The 25,917-nt window shown below is 33.3% G+C and overlaps 2 protein-coding genes across 2 annotated transcripts in view; both read right to left on the bottom strand.

Annotated features, from left to right (window-relative positions):
• Nucleotides 1-918: 918 nt before the first annotated feature.
• LOC106129346 (protein obstructor-E) lies at nucleotides 919-9,026 on the bottom strand. Its single transcript, XM_013327878.2, has 6 exons — nucleotides 8,887-9,026; nucleotides 6,618-6,895; nucleotides 5,563-5,677; nucleotides 4,192-4,386; nucleotides 3,448-3,523; nucleotides 919-2,069 (listed from the first exon to the last, which is right to left on the bottom strand). The coding sequence occupies exons 1-6, from the start codon at nucleotides 8,924-8,926 to the stop codon at nucleotides 1,829-1,831; spliced, it is 945 nt and encodes a 314-aa protein (XP_013183332.2). The 5' UTR covers nucleotides 8,927-9,026; the 3' UTR covers nucleotides 919-1,828.
• A 2,773-nt stretch (nucleotides 9,027-11,799) lies between these two features.
• The window catches only part of LOC106129394 (beta-1,4-glucuronyltransferase 1), a 38,275-nt gene continuing 24,157 nt past the window's right edge, over nucleotides 11,800-25,917 (bottom strand). The window contains exons 3-7 of the mRNA XM_013327947.2: nucleotides 17,883-18,042; nucleotides 17,082-17,393; nucleotides 16,499-16,631; nucleotides 15,226-15,359; nucleotides 11,800-14,879 (exon numbers count right to left, since the gene is read on the bottom strand). Of these exons, the coding sequence (XP_013183401.2) occupies nucleotides 14,682-14,879; nucleotides 15,226-15,359; nucleotides 16,499-16,631; nucleotides 17,082-17,393; nucleotides 17,883-18,042 (937 nt within the window). The 3' untranslated portion in view covers nucleotides 11,800-14,681. The remainder of the gene's footprint in view (nucleotides 14,880-15,225; nucleotides 15,360-16,498; nucleotides 16,632-17,081; nucleotides 17,394-17,882; nucleotides 18,043-25,917) is intronic.

Genomic DNA, 25,917 nt, shown 5'->3' with positions numbered 1-25,917 from the left:
TGGTAGCGACCAAGAAGATAGTGATCAGAATAAAAGGAGTCATCTTTGTTAACTTCGTGGCTTGTCTGACTAGATGTGTGATGAATGGTGGAAAATAGTTTTGTCCATTGGTTTTATATAACAGTCGATCTAAAACTTAATTAACAATGAATTGAATTTAACTGTTTCTTGTAATGCGAGTGACTAAGTGTGGTTTGTGTAGTTAATAGCATTTGTTATTAAAATTAGTAAACTATCTTTATCGATATGAATGTAATCGATCCCCGATTATTTTTATTCGAGCTTAGGTTCCGTTTATTATGAGCGGTAAGTTTAAATAAATATATTGATACTTATAAATTTAATATCTCTTTGTCGGTCAAAAACATCCATTGTGAATATTCTGGTACTAAATGTGTAGGTATACATGTAATACTAGTTTGTTGTATAATTGCGCTCGTGTTTTTTTTTTAAATTCAGTTTGTTATGTTTGTCAGAAAGAGTTTTGGTTATTTTGTTATATCCATTCTGTTATATTATATAACAGTAATTAAAAAAGAGAAAGAAAGCAGAAAAATACCACCATCCCATAATTATATCCCATAATAGATTATAGTGTGTTCAGTTGCCTGAATGTGAAGGTTGCACATATGTTGCCTTAAAAAGTTTTCCATCACCTAAGCATCGGAGCTTGTTGCCACGCGGACTTGGGATCGGAGCAATTAAACAAATGTTTTATGCCAGTTTCCTTCATAGGTTGCCTTAAAATATTTTCCCTCACCGCATCGGAACTTAAGCAACGTAGGTTTCCGATCGAAGCAATCAAATGAAAAACTTGTTATCTATTTAAGGATTTTAATAAACGGAGGACGACGAGAAAATGAAAATCTATTGTTTCAAAATACTTTTATTTCATTAAAAATTATCTATTTACATCGTTCAAAATGACACTGATGGACTAGACTGGAAGTTTATACATTACCTATTTTTAGCAAATAATTTGCGATTAGAGACTGGTCAGTAGGTAGTCACCCAGGAGTAGAATTACCCAGGTATATGTTTAAATTGTAGATGTTTTTATTAACATTTGACACTTAATGACATTATACATTACAGTATATGGGATAGTTACATTGATAATTATTTTATTTGGATCAACTTCATCACATGATCACGTCTATATTTCTTGCGGGGAAAACAGAGCCAACAGTCTTGAAGGACTAATAAGTCACGTTCAGCTGATAGGCTTAATGATAGATTCAAATAGTGACAGGTTTCTAGCCCATCGCCTAAAAGAAGAATCCCAAGTTTATAAGCCTTCGCCACCTTTTACGACATCAGTGGGAAAGAGATGGAGTATTCTTTTTTAATATGGTCCCGGTAACCACTCGTCACTTAGACTTGGATCAACTTATATATACTGGAATAATAATAATAAAGAATGTCATTCATGCAGAAGTTCAGAGACAACTGGTATTAAATTACTGAATAGAATAAAATATCTACGTACCTAGTCAATCAAAATAAATGTTTATAAACTTGGTATTCTTATAAGATGATTGGCTAGCAACCTGTTACTATTCTAAATTTTGTCTTATTTTAAGTCATCCTGTAGGTGTCTTAAAATTCTTTTCGTGACTGATGGCTCTGTCTATTCTGTAAGGGATACAGTCGTAATATGTATATGTGTGGCATTTACCATAGTCCTTATTTATAGAACTAAAAAGTAAGTTCTATGAGAAAATATTGCAACTATTTATAAGAAAGAAAACATTATATAATAAAGCAAATTTACAGAATAACTCAATGTTGGCAGATAAAGTCATGATATTTAAGTAAATCGCTAAAACTAAAACCTTCTTTTATGTTCCAAAGGTTTTGAGTAGAAATCTATTTCTTTAGCCAACCGCTGTTTCTCTTCCTGGCGCGAGCGAGCAGCGGCTTCTCTCAGCTCTGGAGGGCAGGCACCGACCTCGTCTGCTGACACGCAGGTGGACGTGAGCTCGTCAAAGCCAGAGTCCCCACCGCATGACAAAACACGAGGGCGACCTTCGATGCAGAGGAAGTATTTCTGACAGTTACTGTCAGATCTGAAAATATAAGAGTTACGTTAATAAGGAAAAAAGAAAGAGTAATTGCCTTCATCTAATTAGGAATTGATGGCACCGCTAATTGTAACTAGTTGTTCAATGAATACAATCAATGTCATGGTACGTTTATGTAATGAAGTTTTCTGTCAGAAATTCTAATTAAGAAGTGAAGTAAATTAATAGAAAAAGTAGATAATAGAGACAGACTAAAAATATAAGTAGTTATTTTTTATCCCGTTTACCAGGTAGACAAGCGGTGATAGGAAGTAAGTATATAAATAATCCAATATATGATTCCCCTGCAAAGAAGCTCCTCTCAAGAGAGATGAAGACGACAGCGGATCTAACATCAGGAGAACGATGAACTAGAAAGGCAAAACTTACATAAGCTAATCTGCGGGTAAAAGAAGTAGGTAGTTATATTTAACGTACGATTCTGACACAACTTTATCTTTCAATATCTACTTAAGAGCAACATTTCGATATTAATTTAATAAAAATAAATATAAAGAAGGTCAAGTGATGTACTCGGGTTGGCATTTCTAATGCGAGGTTATATAACACAAGGTCAACTTTGCTCATCTCCTGACATTAAAGACCTGCAATGACCGACCGGTTCATTAGGTAACCAGTTAACATTTCAATCCATAAATATCTGACCGATTGAAAACAAGCGTTACTTTTATTTGTTCTAATCAAATAAAATGAGCACCTATTTTGGTTTTCGTAATGTAACACTTTGTCTGTTTTTTTAAATTGAGTGTTCGATTGAAGGTTAAAGAGACGGTCTTTTTTTATTATTTATTAAGCCAAGATAATTAATAATGACTTAGATTTATGACTGTAATTTCAACTGTACACAATATACACAGATTCCAATATGCGGAAAACAATAAGACGTATACCTTAGGTGAGGCAATTTGTTGCGTGCACTAACGTTTACGCAAACTATATGTATGTGATGACCGTGTTCGTAAAATATTTAAGAAAATAACATCTATTAAGTAAGACAATCGACAAAGTTTCAAAACAAAACTGAAACTTGCGGTTGGCTAAAGTGGTAAATATAAATTTTAACTTAAACTACCAGAAAATATGAAGAAGTAACGTATTTTTTTTTCAACGAAAAGTTACTAGCGTTGATCAAACAAGTTTTTTGAAATATTGATTTTCCAATTAATTCCCTAGTAACTGAACCTTGATAACAATTTATCAATTTATCTAAAACTACCTATGATAAATGTGTTTCTAAATTTAAAAATGATGAAAATATACCAAAATGATTTTCCTTATCGTAGATACAGTGATACATAGATAAGTTTAATAATATACTATATGCTAATGCATGCATATGATAATGACACTGTATATAACTTACCTATAAAATCTGTATCCCACAGGCGGCCCAAGCTCTCTAGATACTGGTACTTCTGGACACCGGAAACCAAGAAAAGCTGAAAAGTTGAGAAAATAATTAGTCTTGAACAATTAAATCAAACATTAATAAGTTTAAAACAAAACAAAAATGTAGAATGAATACCTACATAAATTTTACTTCGTTTTTCGCAAAAGACTTTTACCTATTTTGAGTTTTCGGACCGTATCAAAAGGACTGAAGTATTCATAAGATCTGATATATGTCGTCAGTCAGCTAAGCGAATAAAAACATCTTATTATAGATCTAACCTCTGGTATTACTTACAAAAGGTGAGGTCACATATAAAGTATGTTAATGGTAATTTAATATTATTGTCTGTACTGCGTAAGGAGGTTTGCAACAAAGATTTACCAGAGAAACTAAATAGCCGTATTTGGTGTAAGAAGTTATGGAGTACAAATCAAATGTGTGCCTTTACAAAAAGCGATCAATTATTTTACAATTTTTGGCCTAATGTATTGATTAATGTTTTGGCTTAAAATGATTTTATTTCAAAAATGCTGTTTGACTCATAGATATTTGAATTGGGTAGGCTTAGTGGAGTTTGAGTTAAAAGAGTTGAAGGTTAATGAATGAATGAAATGAACTTAAATGAAGGATGGAAATGTCTGAAAAGTGCACTAACTAGGTACATACTTATCTGATTATTTTCAGTTGGTCAGGTGTATAAAGATCTCTGCTTACCTTCAGCGTCACAGTCGGCGACCTGGTCTGGCCACTCGCAGCGGTATGTCTCAGAGCTGAAGGCCAGGCCCTCAGGACAAGTGAAGTCGAAACCAACTCCATTCACGCAGTTCCTGAAACCGCTGCAGTTGCGAGCGTCACCCAGCTTGAAGAAACCGAATTGGTGGGGGCAGTCGGCGGTCGGTTGGGCAGGCTCTGAAAGAGTTAAAGTTACTTAAACGTGGAGGTCTGCGTCCATTAAGTACAAAACAACTAGTGCCCCAGACCGTTATAACGATGTCGCAACTTTTACAGCTTGTCATATTCTTTGTAAGTAGACATTGAGCTGTAAAGTCAACAACCAAAAATAAAATTAGGAACTAAAATTATGGGCATAAGAAAAATACAGAAAGAACCAAAGATACCAACGCGTGGAATGAGTAAGAGCGAATAGAATAGAATGATTGCTTTTTAAATTAATGCAATTAAAAAATATACAAACCGCAATGTGATAATTTTGCATTTAGAGCTTTATCTTGAAACAGGGCTCAATATTTTTTTCCGAAAAAAAAAAAACTATTTCATTGTTTCTGTTGTACATTGGTTATCTCATGTAATGTCCGTATGTGTCAGTAATTTTTTTTATTAATCCATTAAACGCGTTGATATCTTTTGTTTAAATTAATGCAATATTTTTCCTTAAGTTTGGTAATACTGTCGTTTATTCTCAATAAATACCAATAAACTTCAATGAATCTATCTGTTTTTTTTTTCAACCAAACGGCAAGCAATGTGGAATTAAAAGAACAAGAAACGTATATGCAATCAATCTTAAGACGTAAAGTATACAAAGGTGACCTTTTAAGTTGCGTGAAGCGCCCAAGACGTTGGCACAACGATGATGTGTCTAGATAAACTGTGGAAAATGTTAATATGTGTGGAAGGCTACATGGCTGCCAGTGTATTTGAATTATGATAATATCAGTTTGTTCTCAGTGTGAAAAATTCCGCGTGAAAGGCAGAATGAACGTAAATAACGCTCATGAAAAACATGGTCAAGCAAGCTTCATTATGCGGTAGGTGGTTTAGGTGTAACAGAAGTAATTTTGTGTAATATGAGAAATAAACATAAAACTTAAAATAGTTCAAATTAGTCTTAAAATTATTCAGATTTTTGAGAAGAAAATTTACAAGAAAGTAACTTTACTGTGCTCAATTGAAGACATTAAACATGCCTGTTGTAACAAAGATACATTAGAGAAAAATAACATCTAATTGCACAGTTTTAGTCAACTGTGACCAGAAGCTTATCGTTAGGCAATCCCGTGTAGGCATGTAAGTATCTGGTACTTATATTTTTATTTTAATTCTATGTATTAATATTTTACTCACGTAAGGAAGAACGCTCAAGACAGGTCACCTCGTTGGGGTACTGGCAAGGATAGCCGTTCGCACTGGGGTTGAACAGAAGACCGTCTGGACAAGTCTTTTCTTCTGCTGTTCCATTCTAAACGTAAATTTTAAATTATAATTTACTTTACTCATTTTAAAGCAGACTGGATTAGAAAAAAAAACAAAGTTCTTAGACAATTTGACTTTCAAGAGTTTTTAAAGTAAAAATGTTTTAAAGAACTCGTCTTTGTTCTCATAGATGCATCATCAGCTCGAAGTCTAGGTTGTCGCTGTAGGCACCACTGTCATGTTCTTTTTTGTAAGTATTACCTTCAAGAATCAGTATTATACAAATCATTTGTTTATACCAACAATCTTATTTCACTAATATGAAAAATGTGATAATATTTGAGTATTGAACTTGGAAACTTCACGGAAATACAGTTTATACATCAGTTAAACTGCAGTCAATTAAATATTGAAATAATAAAAAAAATATAGATTTCTTCTTACTACGTTGACCGTAGTTAGAAACTAAACTTAGATATAGAAATCTATATCGCTTTTAATTTTTAGTTTCCTTAACCTTTGCATTCGTAGACATCAGAATACAGAAATAATTTGTTCAGGTCATTTCAAACATTAGAATCCGGTTGCGAATATTTTACGGTCCAAATATTCTTTTTGTTTTATCTACATGAGTGCTAGTTTGTTCATCAACACATCTTACATACAAATGAGGTAAAGCTTTGCGAATATTACACGTTGTAGGTATACAGATGTAGGTCGTTTAGTATTTTAATGTCGTATTCTTTTCTGGTTGTATATGAGTATGTATTTTCATTTAATTATAAATGAAACAAAATCAATCTCTAGCAACTGACTGATGACACCATACAGCTGTAACTACTTGGCCTAGGAAGCTTAAATCTGGCATGTATATTTTTTAGGAACTTTAGTCCCCTACGGAGACAGATTTTCTAGAAATTCCCACGGGAACGGAAATAAGCGGTATTTTTTTTACGTGACCGAAGCTGTAGGCGTGTTCTACTTACAACACATTCGACGTAACGATCGCAGCTGCCAGAAACTGGGTTTCTTTCGTTGTCTCTGCAGGATCCGAGGTTTTGCGACCTTGGCGCAGAAGGCTGTTGGTACTGGCTTTGTTGATACTGATTTTGTTGATATTGATTCTGCTGATACTGGTTCCTCTGATTTTGGTTTCCAAAAGCATTTTGACTCTGAAGTCTAGCCGTTGACTGGAAAGTGTTCTGTCCGCGAGTATTTTGACCGAATGATGATTGGTATTGCGAATTTCCAAACTGCGCGTTTACTGTAAAAAATAATAATTGAAATCCAGACAGGTAATTAATACTATAAGAACTTACATCTCACTCTTTTAACTTTGCGTGTTTACAGTTGCACCCGCCACAAAAGCTTAAGGACCAGGACACTTTAATTATTTGAATCTTTCTATTAGTTTTTACAGAACGGCCTCTGTGGCGCAGCGGTAGTACGCTTGTCTGTGACTCCAGAGCCCCTGAGTTCGAATTTCGGTCAGGGTGAGAAACGAACTTTCTCTGATTGTCTTTGATGATTATCTTTATAAATATTTATTATAAAATATAATTTCCAGTATTAAAAATGTATTTATTTTATTTATTATTTATTTATCCCAAAAAGGAAACTACAAATTAAGTCTTTTTGTATTACCGTAAACCCAACTCATTTAGCGTGTCTTACACATTCGTAACTTATGTAACAATAGAACAAGTTTGAAGCAGATAATATATTCTGCCTATGAAATAATACAAATTACGAACATCTTTATTAATTACATCATTAGACACTAATTAAGGTTAAATAGTGCCATTGTTTTCGATCCAACCGAAGCTGCGGCTACAAAACAAAAACGTTATAGAAGAAAAGTTAATCCAAGTTCTTTATTTTAACATATCATACATACACATAGTCACGTCTTTATCCCTTGCAGGGGAGAGCCAAAAGTCTTCAAAAGACAGAAAGGCCACGTTTAGATGTTTTGCTTATTGGTAGAGTTGAGATTCAACAAGTGACAGGTTGCTAGCCCATCGCCTAAAAACGGAATCCCAAGCTTATAAGCCTATCCCTCATTCGCCTTTTACGACATCCATGGTAAAGAGATGGAATGGTCCTTTTCATTTTTCTATTGGTGCCGGCCACCGCACGGCATGCACAGCAAGCGATAATAGAAAAAATAATTTATTCATTTCAACCAATTGAAAAAATGAGGAGGGATATTCTTTCGTAGATTCATAAAAACAATACCTAGACAAAACATTTTGATATTTTTAAACATCTGTTATTCATATTGTTCGAGTGTACAGATTCTTGTATGATATGCATTTTATATTGAAATTGATTGGTGTATAAAAGTAATAAATTCTTGGTAAGATAAAACTGATAATAATTCCAATAACAAAAATCCGTAATTCTACCTACTACTTCTACTATATCAGCTTCGATTTTGTGTTTCTAGTTGCTCAATTTGTTGTTATTTCTGGCCTTTACTAACGTAACTCTAAAACTATATTATTTTGACGACTGGGTCAGGTTTCTATTTTAATGCATAAAAATAACTTATTTAACTAATTTGAAATTTAATTAAGATGTTATCTCTATACTATCATTATTTTTCTCCCATGACCGCGTGAAAATTAACATTCGTGTCTATTATTTCACAGCTAATTACCCAATTATGGAGTGGCCAAGCCTCTGTCATTTGTTGTTATAGGTAATTAAATGCCTTCTTCCTCCGAATCTATACAAGAACACATTAAAAGTGTTATTTAAATTTTGGTATAAGTACATGTACAGTAAGTAGGTACTAGGTAAGCGTTTTCTAAAATTGGATACATTTTAATTTTTTGACAATATTGCTTAGAAAATGTTGACTTGGGCACAATAAGCAGGAGTTTTAGTTCCATGCATTTGCATTGCATTCAACTATAAAATATAAAAAATGTTTGGCGCTCTGTCACAACGATTCTTGAAGGGTTTATAAAATTATCTAATTGGAAAAACCCACTAAACTCTTTGGTCGCATGAAGCATTACTAATAATTGTGTGGTTGGATTTAATGTTTTTTTGTTTTCATTAGTTCTTATTAATTTTAAAGGTGTGAGTCCTCTTAATTAGATTTTTAAATCAGTATGGAAAACTGTTAAAAATTGTGCTGTTTTGTTACGAAAACTATGTATGTATTAATTGTACCCCATATTGTTATAGTAAAGAACCTAATTATTATTATGATTTTGCTATTATACGCGTATCCATGGTACTTACCTACGGCGCAGACGCACGCCAAAACCACAAAAGCCTTCATTTTAACTGTGACAACACGTTCGCACTTTACTCGGACATACACTGAATGGCGATGCGCAAGAGTTGAGGAGAAGCGACCTTGGGTCAGAACGACTTGCGAAACTCCGACTCATCTTAGCCACACCTTCATAGGTGTCATAAGAACAATCTTTTAATTTCGTAGTCTGGAGATCGACCAGGATGTACCATTTGAATTAGACGTATCACGTGTAGATGCGTAACCATGTAGTATGGCTAACGAAAGATTCGAGATTTTTTAGTTGAGTTTATCCAGTAGTGGAAGACTACAGGCACTTTAAAGGAAGAGGTTCAAAAATACGCAAAATTTTGATGGGCTTCTATCGGTTTTACTATGTCCATAATATTTGCATATGGTAGGTATTTATCTCTACACTTTATTTTTGAAGACTGATGATAATCTTGGATGCTGCGAAACTAAACCCAGATTATCAACTGATGATATCATTTGTACTGAACTTCTATCATAGCATTAAAATAATATCAATATTTATATAGGTACATACATACGACTTTATCCCTTACGAGGAAGACAGCAGTTTTGAAAAGACAGAAAGTTACTAGCCCATCGTCTAAAATAAAAATTCCAACCGTATAAAGACTGTATGATTAGTAATTAATTCAGAAAACATCAGGGAAACCAAAGATTCCAGCATTCGAAGCACGTCCCGTCTGAAGATGAACTTCCTTATCCCGTTCCTCATTTGTATTCGAGATTGCGCGCCATGCAATCTACGGTAATTTGGAAGAACTTAACTTTTGGAGAATTTCGATTGCTCTAGGAATCTTTAATGTTCCACCTCCGAAGGGGTCTAGTCTCGAGGTAGGTTTAGTAGTTACGTGTTAATGCCTTCGATTGCTGAGTTCTGTAAAAGTCCTTTACTTGATTAGCGAAAGGGATGAGGTCTCTACTGAAACTAGCATGGCTCTGAATACAATGACTATGGTGGCGTTTAGAATGCAGTAATTTTATAATTAATGAGAGATTTAAATTTTGTAAATAAATAATTATTTCGATTCCTATTTAAATTAAAGTTTGAAACCTACATGTTTGATGAACTATTTCGAAATAAAAGTGTAGCGTCGAGTGTAGCGTATTAAAAAAATAAATGTCTTATCTGTTTTCACTTGTGACAATGAAAGCTCACTATGACCAGCCATGATCAGTCTTTATTTATCGTCTTAATATTATTTTATAATGCTATATTTTTGCATCAAATTCTACTACAACGTAATATAAAATTGTACAACAGGAATTTTTGGCCGCGAAGAGGAAGAGAGTTAATAATGTCTACAGTATATAGGCCAATATCTTCAATAGATGGTGCTTTTATAATATCACAAAATACTCATTTTGATCAAGATTTTCGTAATTTTCAAAATAATAGGTTGCTTTCAAATGGAGATAACGATGAGTCAAGTAATGAACAAAGTCCTGAAGGGAATAGGTCATCTGAAGAGAAACAAGAAGGAGAAATAGACGGATCGGAGCTTGAAGAGAAAAGACGAAAACGTATAGTTAGAAATTCAAGTAGTCCTCATTACGACACCCACGACAGCCATCAGCTGCCTGGACCTGTCCCTGGATACAGACGATCTAGGAGTTCTACAATTCAAAAGTATTTCGTTTTGTTAGTGCTAAGTATTTTTGCATTGTTTTTATTATTATAGAGATTATGATACAGATTTTAGATAAAGTAAGATATCTTTTTATTTACACTAACCTATTTCCTTTTTAAATAAGTTATGGAATATTGAAGGTAAATCTTATATTATAATCAAATATTAATGAACCGCCGAGCTTGCATGAAGAGAGTTATGAATGTGGATGAAGCGAAGGAAGTATGCAGGGATCGTGGCAAGTGGAAAGAGGTAGTCTCTGCCTATCCCTCCGGGAAATGTATGTATTAATGAGGAACTTTTTTATTTTTTGTTTAGTCACGATAGGCTCTTGTCATTATCTCAACGGTTTCAGACCATTTAAGAAGTTAGGTTTTGGAAGGTTCACACGACATACATGCGTAAATTCTCATTTTACATAACTATGATATTATTTTTAATTTTCTATACTCTAAGGAGTCGCCTGTCATCTATATTGTATTGACTTGTGTGACGCTCAGTTTGATGACAAAATATCTTATATTTCTGAATTATGAAAGGAAATATTCTAAAGAAATTTTGAGAATAATTGTCATGAGGAGAAAGCTTTCGTACCTACTCTTAATTTTTGCTCTTATTACTTTGCAATTTAACGCAACATTATTACGATACTACTTAGTGCGACGTGTTACTAATATTTATAACCGAATCAACTTATTACCTGTATACGGAAAACCATTGTGCCATTCATTAAATTATAACTCGGGGAAGCCTTCTGCTTTTCACCATGAAATAAATGAGTTTACTAAAGTTTTTTCGTTTAGTGATACTTATCTATTTTCAAATGGAGATTCAAAAGATGAGGAAAAGGGAAGTGGTGAAGAGCAAAAATCAGAGGAGTCCAAACCTGAGGCAGAGCAACCCAGTGTAGAGGTTCAACCACAACGAGATCCTAGCCGCAACCGCGACCAAGCCTTCCATGACTACCACAAGTTTGGAAACTGGACTAAACCTCCGGATAATCTATATCACTATCCGCCTACTCCAAGCCCTGATTACAGACGTTCTAATGCCACAAATTGGCGAATATCGCTATCATTGATAGTCTATGTTTTGATGATAAGTTTATAGGCATTAAATTTACTTATCTTTGTTACTTTGGTAACATTTTTTTAAGGTAGGTATTTTACTAGTCTTATCAAGGTAGTATAGAATTAATGCTGGACAGGTGAGCGATTAACGCAAATCAAACTTAGATAAATTTTATTTCTTTTATTTCAATTTTTTAAAGAGTACAAGTATGCCTGTAGATTGTATTAAATCGTTTATATAAAAATTACATTCTTAATACATAAATACATTTTCGTAAATGATCACATTGAGAGACTTTAGAATAAATTGCAATTATACATAATTGCTAAAGAGTGAAAACTCACCACATGCATAAACCGTTACCAAAACCCAATATAGCTATAACTTACCAGACTAAAATACTAAATCAAAATATTGTGTGATATCTTGGATAATGGAAAATATAAAAACAACTACAATTTTCAAAACAGTGCCTGCGCCTGTTACCTACTTTTGGTATTAAAGAACAGAACAAACTTCCAATATATTGATTTATTAAAATAGGTTTTTTCCTATTAAATTGAATTCAAAAAATCCCATTTTGCACATTTTTTTTATATCAAACCCCACTAACTTAAACTAATGACTATTTTTCAAAGCTGATTTTAATTTTATAACTTGTTGTTTCAACATAGTATCAACGTAAATATTTTATGATACTTAACATTTTAAGATTCCTAGTTTTGTTTTATTAAAAATGTGTTATGGACTGTCAATTTTTTTGAAAAATTTCATGTAATAAGTTTTTTAAAAGTTGGTTTAAAGTTGTTATACAACAGATTAGCATTGTACAAATCAAAAAAAATCTATATTTTCTTTTCTTAATATATTGGTGCTTAACGTAAAAAACCTAACAGAATGCTTAAAAAATACTTAATTACTATTTGAAATTATACTAAAATCGAACGTGGTAAGTTTAACACTCATTATATTCTTAATGAATAATACCTATTATTTAACATCATCAGTTAGGCCAACGTATGATGTGCACTACTTACAAGGTGAAATGAAAATTCACCAAATGAAAACAATTTAAATATTGATTATCAACAGTTTGAAAACATAATTTACAATATAACTTAAACATTTGATACAAATAATAGCAAAATTATTGGATTGATTTTGACTTCATCTTGCAAATAGTTAACGGCTAACTTTAACATTTTACATTATAGGACCAAACATACTTTTCGGAAATCACAAGACACAACTTTTTTAAATTCCTAAAAAATTATGGAAACAAATCACAATAAGAAGACTTAAATTAACTTAATATAATCTTTCATTAAAATATGTGTATAAGCAAAAAGATAGAAAAAGAAATAGTTGGAAATAGATAGCTTTATTCAAGTATAATTCTAATATACATACACACACACGTATCACGTCTTTATTCCTTATAGGGTAAACAGAGTTCACGGTGGCGGGCATAAATAAACGCATCACTGCCCTATCAAAATGGCACAACTCGAGTGCGATATTGAGTTGAATGTTCACTTATCAATTAGAGATTACTTATACGAGTATATCACTTTATTTTAATATTTTTTGCTATTTATGGACAAAAGCTCCAGTCCCCCAGGTTTAAAATTGGCGAACGTAAACGTGATATAATCTTATTTGCATTTCCTAGCATCAATAAATACTAAAATATAATTATACTACAAGAATTCAATAACTGTAAAACAGTAGGTAATGTTATTAGGAAACAAACCAAACCAATATACATCAGTAACAGATTTTTCATACAAACGAAAGTAAAACACAGTAAATAGTAGATGGCATCTACATAAGTCAACTACTTTTATTATTTTCATAATCAATTCCAGAGCTTTATATTTCTTTGCTGTCTGTTGTTTATTTTTACAGATAAATTAATTAGATTACATACTTACATGGAACGTTTGAAATTTTCTATACTTTTCTTGATATGAAGGGTTCTGCAATAATCATCTAGGTCAGCCGACATATATACAACATTTTATCGGACTAACGGCAACGTCGGCAACAAGGACGTAATTCACATACATTCATTTACTTACACCAATAGCTCAACGTCTACAATAAGAGCTTAGGTATTTTGTGGCTATTCATTGAATTTTTTTTATTGCATTGCTATTTTGCTTCATAAAAATATTATTTTGGATTTAGTAGATGTTCGTTATGATCGACTAGTTTTTGCTTTTGACGTTTTGTTATAGAAATACTTATAATATGGGATTAATCTTTGGTCCTGTAATGTATGTACGAGGTACCAGTATCTAGGAACTAGGGATGGTGATATGGAATATGGAGTATTTAAGATAACATTATAAAGATACAGATTTTATTTTTAAAGAATCATTTTAATGGAAGCCATTGCAATGGAAAGTTTTTATTGCTTTTCTATTACCATGTTCACAGACGATGAATCCAAAAACTTGAAATCAAACTGTAAATAGTAATGTTTGTATGTAATTTAGACTATATTTCAATTTTAATCTGTTATTGCTCATAAACTCACATTATCATGGCAGTTCCGATGTGAAGGGATTTGTAGATTAAATAATTGTGAATCCTAGGCCGATAAGTTCCTACAAATATTGTACGACGACACTTTAAAAGTTGATAAGGCCACATTTTTAGTAAGAACATTTTGGTAAGAATATTGTTATAAAAATAATTTACCTTTCCTGGGAAAGAAATGGTCACTAAATGTGAATGTGACCACTATTCTTAATTCGTCACATTTTGTTTGTTTTATCTCAAGAATCATTTACTTGATAGAAATTCAATTCTCTGTTGCTACATCTAGCGTATCTTCTTCTATTCAAAATGATATGTTCAATTCTAATATTTATAAAATTCAATATGAGGCAATTTGCATCCTGTACATAAGGATGGCTTTATTGTTCAATTTTCTACACTATACATCATCCCGGCGAATCCTTTTCTTATCGGATCAAGATATATTTTCAAACATTTGCTCTTGGTACGTTTCCAAAGATTTTAACAACTTTGCATCTTCGTCACAGCGCGCACCCACTCTTTGTTCCAAAAAGTTTCTTGAGTTCTGGCATTATGACATTTTTAACGAAGCTTCCTTGTTTAGAAGTAAGAAAATCTCTTTTCGCGTCTTTGACGTAGCGTTTAATACCGGGTTTGTGGATGAGGAAAGCGTTGTTAAGAATCATAAAGTCGTAATCTTTGACGCAAAGGATGTAGCCCTGGAATCAAACAAGTTATTTTAGTACAATGATAGAAATAGTTATACGATAGTTATTTGTATTGTGCACAGCGCTGAAGCCATTACAAAATAAATACAAAACTCGAACTAAATCTGAAGACGGATCGAGTCTTCCGCATATATCGTCTAGCTAGGCACGTCATGATTCGTGAAAATACTGCAGTGCGCTACCGTCATTCACGTTTAAGATAGGTATTTAAAATTATCGCGTTAAATTAATTGAGTAATTTATAAACTGTATTATATTGTTAAGATAATTTTTATATGAAAAAATGTTCTTTGCGTTAAAGACGAAGGTATTTCTTCAAAACTTTTGAGTAATTTACCTGTGTCATTTTATCCTTCTTGCCTTCCCAACTCAGTCGTTCATCGTAATGGGGATCTTGATGAGTTCCAATAAATATTGGTTCCCAATGAACAAATTTTCCTCGTCTCTTCCCAATGTGAAATACATCCATTTCTGTAAAAAATAATAATAATTGGGTAAATCAAAAATCTTTCACGTAAATTTAGCCATGGCTTGATCATGTAATACCAAAGTTAAGTAGTAGGTACACTGTATAGAAATATTTATTGATTAGGTAAGTTACTAACTTGTGTGAAATTTTCTTGGTTTTCAATGAAAGAAGGTATCAAAGCAGGAACTATTCAGGTTTAAAGTTGGCTTCGACTAGCTCATATGTAACTAAGCTAAGTACTTATATGTACATATTTGTAAAGGTACTTATATGGAATTACGGAAATTACGCAAGACTATCGTTAGTGGCAGTTAGGCCCTGTTGTGCTGGGGCAGAAAGTTTATGATTCTGCAAATTGGCGTAGAAGTCTGAGCCGGTACCCGGTAGTCTGGGAATGGGTGTGTAAGGCGCGGTCATTGAACCATAATACGCAAATAGAATGCCCCATACGACGACCACGCCACTACATACGGCATAAATAGCTCACGATACTAACAGCATAAAGATTAATTACCGAAGTAACTTGAAGACCCATGCGAAAGTTACACTCAATAAGAATTGATTACATCAATCACCGGTTCTTTAAAATGTATAGAACGTTTAATGTACGAATTCGTACAATATGATTATAAAATCCAGGATGTGTCGTGCGATTTCTAATCTCCATGTTGACCAGTCTAAATTGAGCTCTTGTCCTGTCTCGAACTCGAACTACATTGATATTTTGCTTAATGAAAATCCACACAATATCGAAAGTTTCTAATTGTTCATGTCAATTGTTTTTTTAATACACGCATAAAGAAGCATGTTGCACTGGTTCAAATCACTGTTTTCTGAATCATGATCATGTTTGATTGTCAAATGATGTTCTTGCGGTGAGAGAAAACATCGGGAAAAATTTTGCAGATTCACGCAACTGGGCATATAACCCTGGTGGGTTAGACTGCAAAGGTAAAGGTAGTCAGATGGGAGTCCTACCCACTTCAGGATAGTGATCAATGGTCATACACCGGACTCTTCTTTGGAGAGTTGAAGACGCAACAGAGTCTAACGCCGGGACTGATAACTGAATTATTACAAAAATGTGTTTGGAAAAGTTATTGTTAATAAATTATGCATATTATGCACAAGTCTAACTTACGCGAAGTTTCCGATGCATTCATCCATTGTTCTCCTTGAGGTATGTTGTGGCAATACGGACACACGTACTTGTGGAAAGGAATTGCGGTTTTCTTCGCTAACATCGCCTGCAGTTCCGTTTTGGTCGATGGCACCTAAAAAAAAAAATAATTTTGAGTTTATTGAACTCTTTTATTGAGTTTTGTTTTCGTGAACGTTTCAAACTATAATCCAATTTAAAAAAATCCTGTACTTCATATTTTTACAATGACATACAGTTTTTAAATTTATTCTATTAAGTCAATGAAGAATTAAATAAATAAGTAGCTATAGGTTGCTTTAAGTGGGTAAATACTCCATTTATAATATATTTTTCACGGCCAGGTATGTATGTTCCCAATAGTATATATATATGGTCACGTCTATATCCCTTGCGGGGCAGACAGAGCCAACAGTCTTGAAAAGACTGAATGGCCACGTTCAGTTATTTGGTTTAATGATAGGATTGAGATTCAAATAGTGACAAGTTGCTAGCCCATCGTCTAAAAAAAGAATGCCAATTTTGTAAGCCTATCCCTTAGTCAATAGAATAGAAGAAAGCTTACTTGGATATTGGTGGCGACTTCAAAGAGGCTTATTGGAAAGACTCTTGGGTTGGTGGAAGTATTCAAAGGCTTGGCGTTCCTCGCAATCATATTAAGGAATCTTGGAGCGAGATTGGGACTCGGATACAGCTCTATGTCTGAAGGCAAGATAAAGTGTGTCAAGGCCGAATCTCTTGCAACGTTCCGAGCGACATTCACCGGGTACAATAGACTCTTCTGCTTCATGTAGGTGTTGCTAACATTCACATTCGTGTACGGTGGTGAAAGTGTGCAATTGTAAGGAGTCGCCAGAAATTTGTTCGGGTCTGGAATCTGAAACATTAATTTAAAGTTTTATTTCAAAAGCACTAAGTTAATCGTGTTCTATTAGGAAGGAACAATATCCGGTAGCTTCCGCGCCACACTGCTGCTATTAAGCGTGTCCGTAGACTTGCTTGCCCAGTGACCACTTGTATTCCTATAATAGATGTGGTATTCCTGCTGATCTAGGTTCTTAATAGTAAGTTATGTTATCCAGTCTTTAAGAGTCCAGAATTAAATTTGGAAAATACTATTCTATCATAGCAAAGGGAGGTACGAGACGTGCGTGGTTTAGTGGTGATACCGGAAAGGTTAAAGTTCTCTTGACCTAATATCTATACTTCCACACTTATTTATTTATTTACTTATATAAAAAATGTACAAAAGGCGGACTTTTTGTTACTAAAAATGGGAAAGCGTGTTTGTTTTACCGCTCTTAGCACATTGTTCTGACCATTGTTCTTTAAATTTGGTCAAACCAATAAAGGGCTAGATACTAACCTTAGCAGGTATATGTTTATTGGAGAAGAAGATGTGGAACGTGACGTACTGCCGGATGAGTTCGTTGCCCAGGCAGTCCCGCAGGTATCTGATGCTGTTCACAGCAGCGGTCATGTCCGCGCCTGGAGCGTGAATAGCCAAACTCACGGGAGCTAGCCATCTGTAAACAAATAAAACATGTTATAAGTTTAATTATTTATTTATTTCAAAAATTTTTTTCCCATTGGCGTTAGTCTAAGTAACACGGCCTTTGATTGTATTCTTTAAATTGGGTCTCTCGTCTATTTGTTTAATGGGTTACTTTATTGAGTCATAAACAGGTGAATTTGCGAAGCCATTCTCTACCTGTCAACATTCATTTAGTCAAGTCATATCTGAATTTATATTTATTTTATATTCAGAGGTGTATTGAGGATCTAAATGTTAAGTTAATTTATAACTAAATGGTATTTTGTATATTAGACATCTTTACTGATAATGAGTATAATATTAAAATACTGAATATTTTGCCAATAACAATATTTTTTTGCAACTTATAGTTACGCTGCTATCAATCAACTTCTTCATTAACATAAAATGCAACTTTCTCTTATGACAATAACTACCTCTAAACTTTGACAAAAGAGGTATAGAATTATCTGATGTTTGTTAATCTTTTAATAAAACATTTCTCTCTCTTCAAACATTGACATAAAAATAGTAAAAAAAAAAACAAAATTTCTCTTCATTATGTAAGTATATTTACTTTACATAAGTATTGTTCTACCACGAACGTTATTACTTGCCTAATTTTTTTACATAAACTATGATTCTAGCTGATCAATAAAATGGTTTTTACTCAAGGGAACGCCCATTCGCGTGACTAGTGACATTCATGGGTTTCCCACAGGCTTATCGGCACCCTCGCTTCCCTGAACAGCGAATTTCATAAAGAAGACACTAAGATGGGAAGAAATTTTCATGCCTTATTTTAATTTTATACTAGTCTGGTTAAGGATAAAATATAGTTAATTATTTTCCAGCGCAGAGTAATAAAAAAATAAAGTAAAAGTCATTTAACTTTACATTTCGCTTTTAGTTGATTGATTTAGCAATCTGTCGTTAAATATAAGTTTCTGAATTTCAGGCTGGATGGTTACATCCAGCCTGAATCATTAGCTAACCATCCAGCTACATGCGGCCAGGAACTGTCTACAAGGGATCAAACATATTCAATGCACGAGTCTTAATTTAAACACACGATTTATACTCTACTGTCGCTCTTATTTACCTAATTGTCAATTCTAACTATTTTTATGTACAAACATACATATAAACGTCTATATCTCTTGCTGGGTAGACAGAGCTAACAGTCTTGAAAATACTGTTAGGCCACGTTCAGCTGTTTGGATTAATGATAGAATTGAGATTCAAATAGTAACAGGTTGCTAGTCCATCGCCTAAAAGAAGAATCGCAAGTTTTTAAGCTTGTCCCTTAGTCGCCTTTTACGACCTCCTTGGGAACGCGATGGAGTGGTCTTATTCTTTTTTTATTTGATGCCGGGAATCACAACGTTATTATTATGTAACGTCATAAAGCTAAAATAAATAAGATAGAATTATCTACTTAGACAATAGACTCAGTGAAGGCCATAAGATTACTTTATAACTATAATCAAGATTATATCTTGGATTTATAACTCGATTTATCGTTTGTACATCATACAAGCTTACAACCAAGTAGGTTGTAAGCTTGTTGATATGATATATTACTAAAATTACAGGAAGTTGTTATATCGAAAGGTTCTGTCGTAGAGATTATTTTCTAAATAGGCGCTGGTCAAATGCCACTGTTATAATTTTCTTTCCATGTAGGTACTTTTAATACTAGTTGGATATGAATTAAGATAAATTTTAATAGGTACGTAAAAATAATGCTGGCACGGTTTAGAGGACGTGGTTCCGCTCGAGGCAATTTTTTTATTGTTATTAAAATTTGTAAGTAACCTAATAAATGTGGTTGACTGTATGCCATCGATCAAGAAAAACTTCAAAAGGCCTCTATTAACGAGGGCGAAAATACGGCGTGAGGCGTCACAAAAGGCGGTAGAGGTGTGGTGGTGCCACTGGGATTCCAGGTCACGATGTCGATGGCGGTAGGCACGGTACATCCCTTTTTTACCATGGGGGTGACCTTCGTTCATTTCCTTAATTTTCAATCGTAGCGGAAATTGTATTAAGTAATAATTATCTAGCTTTAAATAACTATTATTGTCTATCGTTATAGGTAAGTAGTGTTTTTTTTTCAGGAACGAAAAGTACCCTTCTCTGGTTATTTAAACGCCAAATTGTATTTCACATAATCCAGTCATTGAAATGTGTATTGCGTAGAGTTTAAAAACACTAAAGAAGATATTAGAAAGAAAGAAAAACAACTTAATAAATTTTATATGTACGTTGTAAGTTCAATAATTTTTTAAATACGGTATAAGTTATGGTTGCACTTGTTATTATTGTTAAGTAATCATAATCGTTTTACCATTATCAAGATTTCTATGGTACTATTGTTCATTAAATGTGTCATCAATTATGACATAACCTTAGAGGCATTGCACTAGAATTGCAAAATAAAATTTCTTAAATGTCAGTGGGTTTGTATACCGCATGATGATACGATAAAAAAAGAATTCCTTTGCGGTTATCATCACTATAAGTATTACATAGAGAATGTAATGCAATCAATGTGAGAGAATGGTGCACCGCTCACAATGACATATTAGGTCCGGTATCCACTGCAACTAAGAGATAAATAACATTACATCTGTAGCGTTATGTAATGTCCCTCTCTTTATTAATTATTTTTTCTCTTTATTATATAGATTGATAGGTATTCATAGCTTATCACATATATTACTCGTGTAATATGAAACAGAGTTTGGATGAAAAGATTGAATAATGTGAATGAAGCAAAAGAAGAATTTTATATATTATGCATGTTACTAAGAAAGCGAAGTGATTATTAGAAGATTCCATCTAAAAGATTGTTTCCACTCAATTACTGGAAATACTAAGCTCTTTCACTTCAACTACTTATTTATGTTTATATTCCAAAGCGTCTCTTGTAAAGTTTTATAAAACATTCGACTGTATAAAGGGGAGTTAATTCGAGAGGGTGCGACAGTCTGGTGTCGTGTTTATGCCTCGTTTAAGTTACTTGATAGCTAAGTGTTGAATGTGATGGAAAATACTACAAGGCGCCTTAACTAGATTTTTACAAATATTTGGACGATCGTGGGAAGCTGCATCCCGTAACGTGGCAGCAACTGCAGATGGGCGAATGTAAACAAATCTGTTTTTTGTTGTTTTTTAATTCACTATATATAGATATTTCGCTTTTGGTAAGAATAGAACAGAATCTGAATTCCATCATTAAGTATGGCTTAAGCTGAATGTGGCCTGAACTCTAGACTCTCTCTACCCCGCATGGGATATAGACGTCATTATATACTTATCGTAAGTAATGGCATAGGAGAGCAGCAAATTATTTTTTTTTGATTTTACATCAAAAATTAATTTACTAGATACCTAGATTTGAAACAATTTAAATTTCATGATTATGTAAGAATTTCTTTATAATTTGTACTAAACAATGTTGAAAATTCGGCTAACAAGCGACAACCAAGTACTTACAATGTGTCAACGAGCATTCTCTCTATATGTACTTGTATAAGGAGGTAAAGTAAAATTAATTTGGCTGTCTGGTGAACATTTCTGTTAGATCAATATGAACGCGCTTTGAACAGGTGTAAAAATGTGAGCTGTCATAAAATGAAAACGATGATGTAATTACTTCATCGTTAGTATAAATGTATCTTATCAGTAATTAAGGTAGATTTATAATTCGAGTAATGAATAAATATTTATAAAAGGTTTTTCCAGAGTGAGATACTTTGCTTATATTATCTGCACAGTGCATAGGTTATATAATAAGTGTTCTTGGAATAATACCTTTGTTAAATAAATCAAGTATTTCACAAAGGTCAGTACGGTGGACATTTGCCTTATTCATGGTAAGTAAACAGAAGTCGATTGCTTCACAAATTAACTCCAAGGTAATACTGCATTTTAATGTCAATTAAATAGGCATTGAATTCCTTTATGCAACAGCAAACCAGCAACCTTCCCACATAGGTTAGGAATATTTTAATGAAGGATTTTACCATCAGAAAACTAATCACATAAATTATTATTCAATTATCATTTGTTAGTTTGAGCGAAAGCCGAGCCGTGGATTTACAAAAAGGCAGTTTGAATATAAAATTGCCTTTTTGTAGATTTGTTTTCTTATTACGGAATAAATTAAATATGGATAGTAGGAATGAATGAAACAAACCGACAGAGCGTGCATGTGCAACACTTATCGACTGGTTCTTTTATTGAAACATCTAAAAACTATTCCATGTCATATCGTATAACCAGTTCAAGCAAGCATCTATAATGAGACTTCAGAATATGGAGTTGCAATTAGTATGGAATTCTCTAGCCATAAACTTAATTTCGACCTACATATGACCGCAGTCGCAATGCGGATAACAGTATAGATGCGGTGATGTCTGAGGTGCACTAGCATGCACGTGCATCTGGGTTGACCGCAAGCAAGAGCGGATCGTGCGTACGCGCAGGTACACTGACACCTGTTTTACGATGTTGATTATGTTTATGGGTAACACATTTGCTTGGACTGATATCTGGGCCTAAAAATACCTGACTCCAAATCTGTGTTCGTATCGGTTAAAAATAGATATGAAGTCAGTATATGTCCCTTTGTGACGTTGTACTCGCGTTCTCGAAAACGTCTCTATCGATTTAGTTTAAATTATACGGGGAAAAATCGATCTTAATGTCCCACCGCGATTGCTCGATGCGAAAGCTCAGGTCATCGGTTTTCAAGTCAAGTGTCTCGTTTCGATCCTTGGCAACAGGGATTACTTTATTTTTTTTTTGTTTTTCCATATTTTGGTGGATTTTGGATATCTTTTGGATTGTTTTTATTATTATATTTTTTATGGTGTTTCATCCGTAGACATAGAAAAAAGGTGGTTCTCTAATTTAACCTCCATGGTTGTATGCAACACGTGAGAATAATCGCGTTTTGCTGAACCGATTTTGATGCGGTTTTCAGGAGAGTATTTGTTACGATTCATAGAAGGTTTTTGAAAATTAATAGTCCTCAAAAAAGGAGGATATCACTTGAAGGCGGTTCTCTTTTTACAAAATTAATAACATATTTTATATGGGTTTTCTGAGTTTTGTTTGTGAATTTTTGATTTTACTACTTTTTATGGTTTTTCTGACGTCCATCGAGCACCGCTCGTTCACCCAGGTAAGTACCTAATACGAATATGGTGGAGTTTGTACGGCTTGTAAGCCGGGATAGTTATTTTGTAGTTGCATATGCTAAGACGGTTCATAATTGTTGAAAGGCAAGCGAGTAGAGTGTATAATTCTGAAAACTTAATTAAGCTAAGTATTTATATTTTATAACTGCAGCTTATTTTATTATTAAGACATTTTATTTTTAAATCATCTTGTTTTGCACTCCGAGTGGATCGTTATATGTTTTACATTATATGAATAAGCTAAACAGCTATTGTATGCAGTAAAACAGGCTTTAATAGCTAGTTTTACGACGCATACGTTCATTGGTTATCTAAATTACAGTTACCATCGTTTTACTTGCACATGCTGTATATCTGCGCAAGCGCCGGATTCAAGACAGCTGTAATATACATTTAGGTGTAATGGCTTCTTGCATTCTCAAATCAATCAAGTATATTTTCAAGTAACGTTTCATGATTAGTAATCGTAATGGCTCACACAACGGTCGACCTACAAATGCATTCATTAAAATAAAATACAGTTCAATTTCGAGGCATCTTGGCTCTCATTATTCAATGTCAAAGCTCACGCGAAACACTCCTTAGTTTTTGTCTAGCGATGAAGCTATGCAATTTTTATGATAACAGTTATATAAAACTACCACTTAAGGTTTTCTTATGATCAAGTTTCGTGGATATCAGTTCTAAGTATTATAACTCTAGAGGAAGAATTCATTAAGAGATAGAGAGATTTGTTTTAAATACCTAATATAATGCAGAATTTAATTACTTTTCGTTAATTTGCCATTTTACTCGTCTACGTTTAAATTATTATATCGTATAAGTTACTGAAGCAGAATAATAATATGATTCTTAAAATGATTATTTTCAGAAAAGGGCCGTTCGCGCAATTTACGGCTTAGGACCAAGAGACTCGTTAAGACAACTCTTTAAGAAAATAAACATACCTACAGTAGCGTCCCAGTACATTTTTGATCTTATAATGTATGTAAGGAAAATACCTCTTTTTTTCAAAAAGTTAGTGCCACAACTGATAGAAATTTACGTAATAAACATAAATTAGTCATGCCGTTTCATAGGCTTAGCAAAGTCAGTAAATCATTTATGGGGAACTGTATACGATTTTATAATAGGTTGCCGGAGTCTGTTCTTGATATGCCCAACCGAAAATTCAAAGAGTATGTAAAGAAAGTACTTTGTGAGAAGGCTTATTATAGGACTGATGATTATCTTAATGATAAAAACATCTGGCTCGAGCTTGGCACAGGAACCTCGTAATTAATTGTAGTTTAATTTGAACTTAAATCAAAATTTCAGTACACTCTGTACATAAATCTTTTTAAAATTGGCAATCCATAAAATATATATATATATATTCTTTTTTTTTTTTTTCAATATTAAATCTCATAAATATATAAAATTAAATAATGTATTCTCTCGTCCACATTCTATTCTAAGTATAATTTAATATTGTGAAGTTGACGTTGTTGAAGAAAATGCTGCAGTGCAGTTTGTTACCGCTTCTTCTGCACTGACGCCTTGGAAGCGGCAGTAAACTTAGTTTTTAAGTAATTTATTTGACGTCAACCAATGTTGTTAAACCATACGACAATTATTAAGCGATATATAGTATCCTATAATAATGAATAAAAATTTTGAATTTTTCAATTTGAATTTTACTTAGTTTTTTATTTTAGGGACAGTAATCAAAACCAATATTAAATAAAGGCAGCATTGGATTTTGTTCAATCGAGCAAAGTGTATCTGACTGTTTTACTGTTGTGTCCCTGTTACATCCTCACATCTCTTTAGAGTATCCCAGCACATTGATTGGGCAAGTCAGTACAATTTAATGTAAATGAAATATTTATGGCCAAAATAAGTACTTCGCATTGGATTCAAATCGTAAAAATTAAATAAATAATTATAAATAAATATATACGGGTAAAATTACACAGATTGAGTAAGACTCGAAGTATGTTCGAGGCTTGTATCACGAGATGCTAACACAACGATAGTTTTTTTTTAAATTAAATACTTATGTATATAGATAAACATCCAAGACATATGTATGTCAATCTGCGAAAGTTTGTTTCCAGTGTATCACAGATAAGCGCATTACATCTACGCCACAGAGGTAGTTAAACTTTTGAGCATTTTTCAATAAGGTTTTTACACATTCACATGTCAATAAGTTTCTTATCTGCAGTTTTTACTCGTTCTTCCTAGGTGCTCAATGGCCGCTAGATGTAACTAGAAGGTGCGAACAAGACTCGAGTAGTGTATTAAATGATATCACAGAGCAATTGAAATAAACGACATGGTACACGTGGCTCTGTCGTGACCTAAACAGGTTTCTTTACTCAGCTCGAGTACCCACTCCACGTGGAACACCCACCGATTTGCGCCAATGGGATTAGGACCTTATTCCATACTATTATAATAGTGATTGCGCAATCGCCTTCGTTATTGTTACATCAGCCACAAGGTATGACATGACAGGCCTTTTAGCGCATAGCTCTTGGTGAAACTTATATACTTAGTGATAATTTAATAAGAACACGGCAATGGTGGTTGAGAAAATAAGCTATTCTTGTCACCTTGGCAGTGTGGTCTTCTAGATGCAATGTATAAATAATATCACAAGTTTCTGGACA

This window comes from Amyelois transitella, chromosome 4 (assembly GCF_032362555.1).
Source record: "Amyelois transitella isolate CPQ chromosome 4, ilAmyTran1.1, whole genome shotgun sequence".
NCBI classification, from domain to species: domain Eukaryota; kingdom Metazoa; phylum Arthropoda; class Insecta; order Lepidoptera; family Pyralidae; genus Amyelois; species Amyelois transitella.
This window is presented reverse-complemented; position numbering and strand designations above follow the sequence as displayed.

Bases quoted from the DNA above. Each gene is read 5' to 3' on its own strand.
- LOC106129346 (XM_013327878.2), bottom strand. From the start codon at position 8,926: ATGAAGGCTTTTGTGGTTTTGGCGTGCGTCTGCGCCGTAG. The intron at 5,678-6,617 runs GTAAGTAGAACA...ATTTACGTTTAG, and splicing joins ATCGTTACGTCGAATGTGTT to AATGGAACAGCAGAAGAAAA. The intron at 2,070-3,447 runs GTAAGTTATATA...TTATATTTTCAG, and splicing joins GTGGGATACAGATTTTATAG to ATCTGACAGTAACTGTCAGA.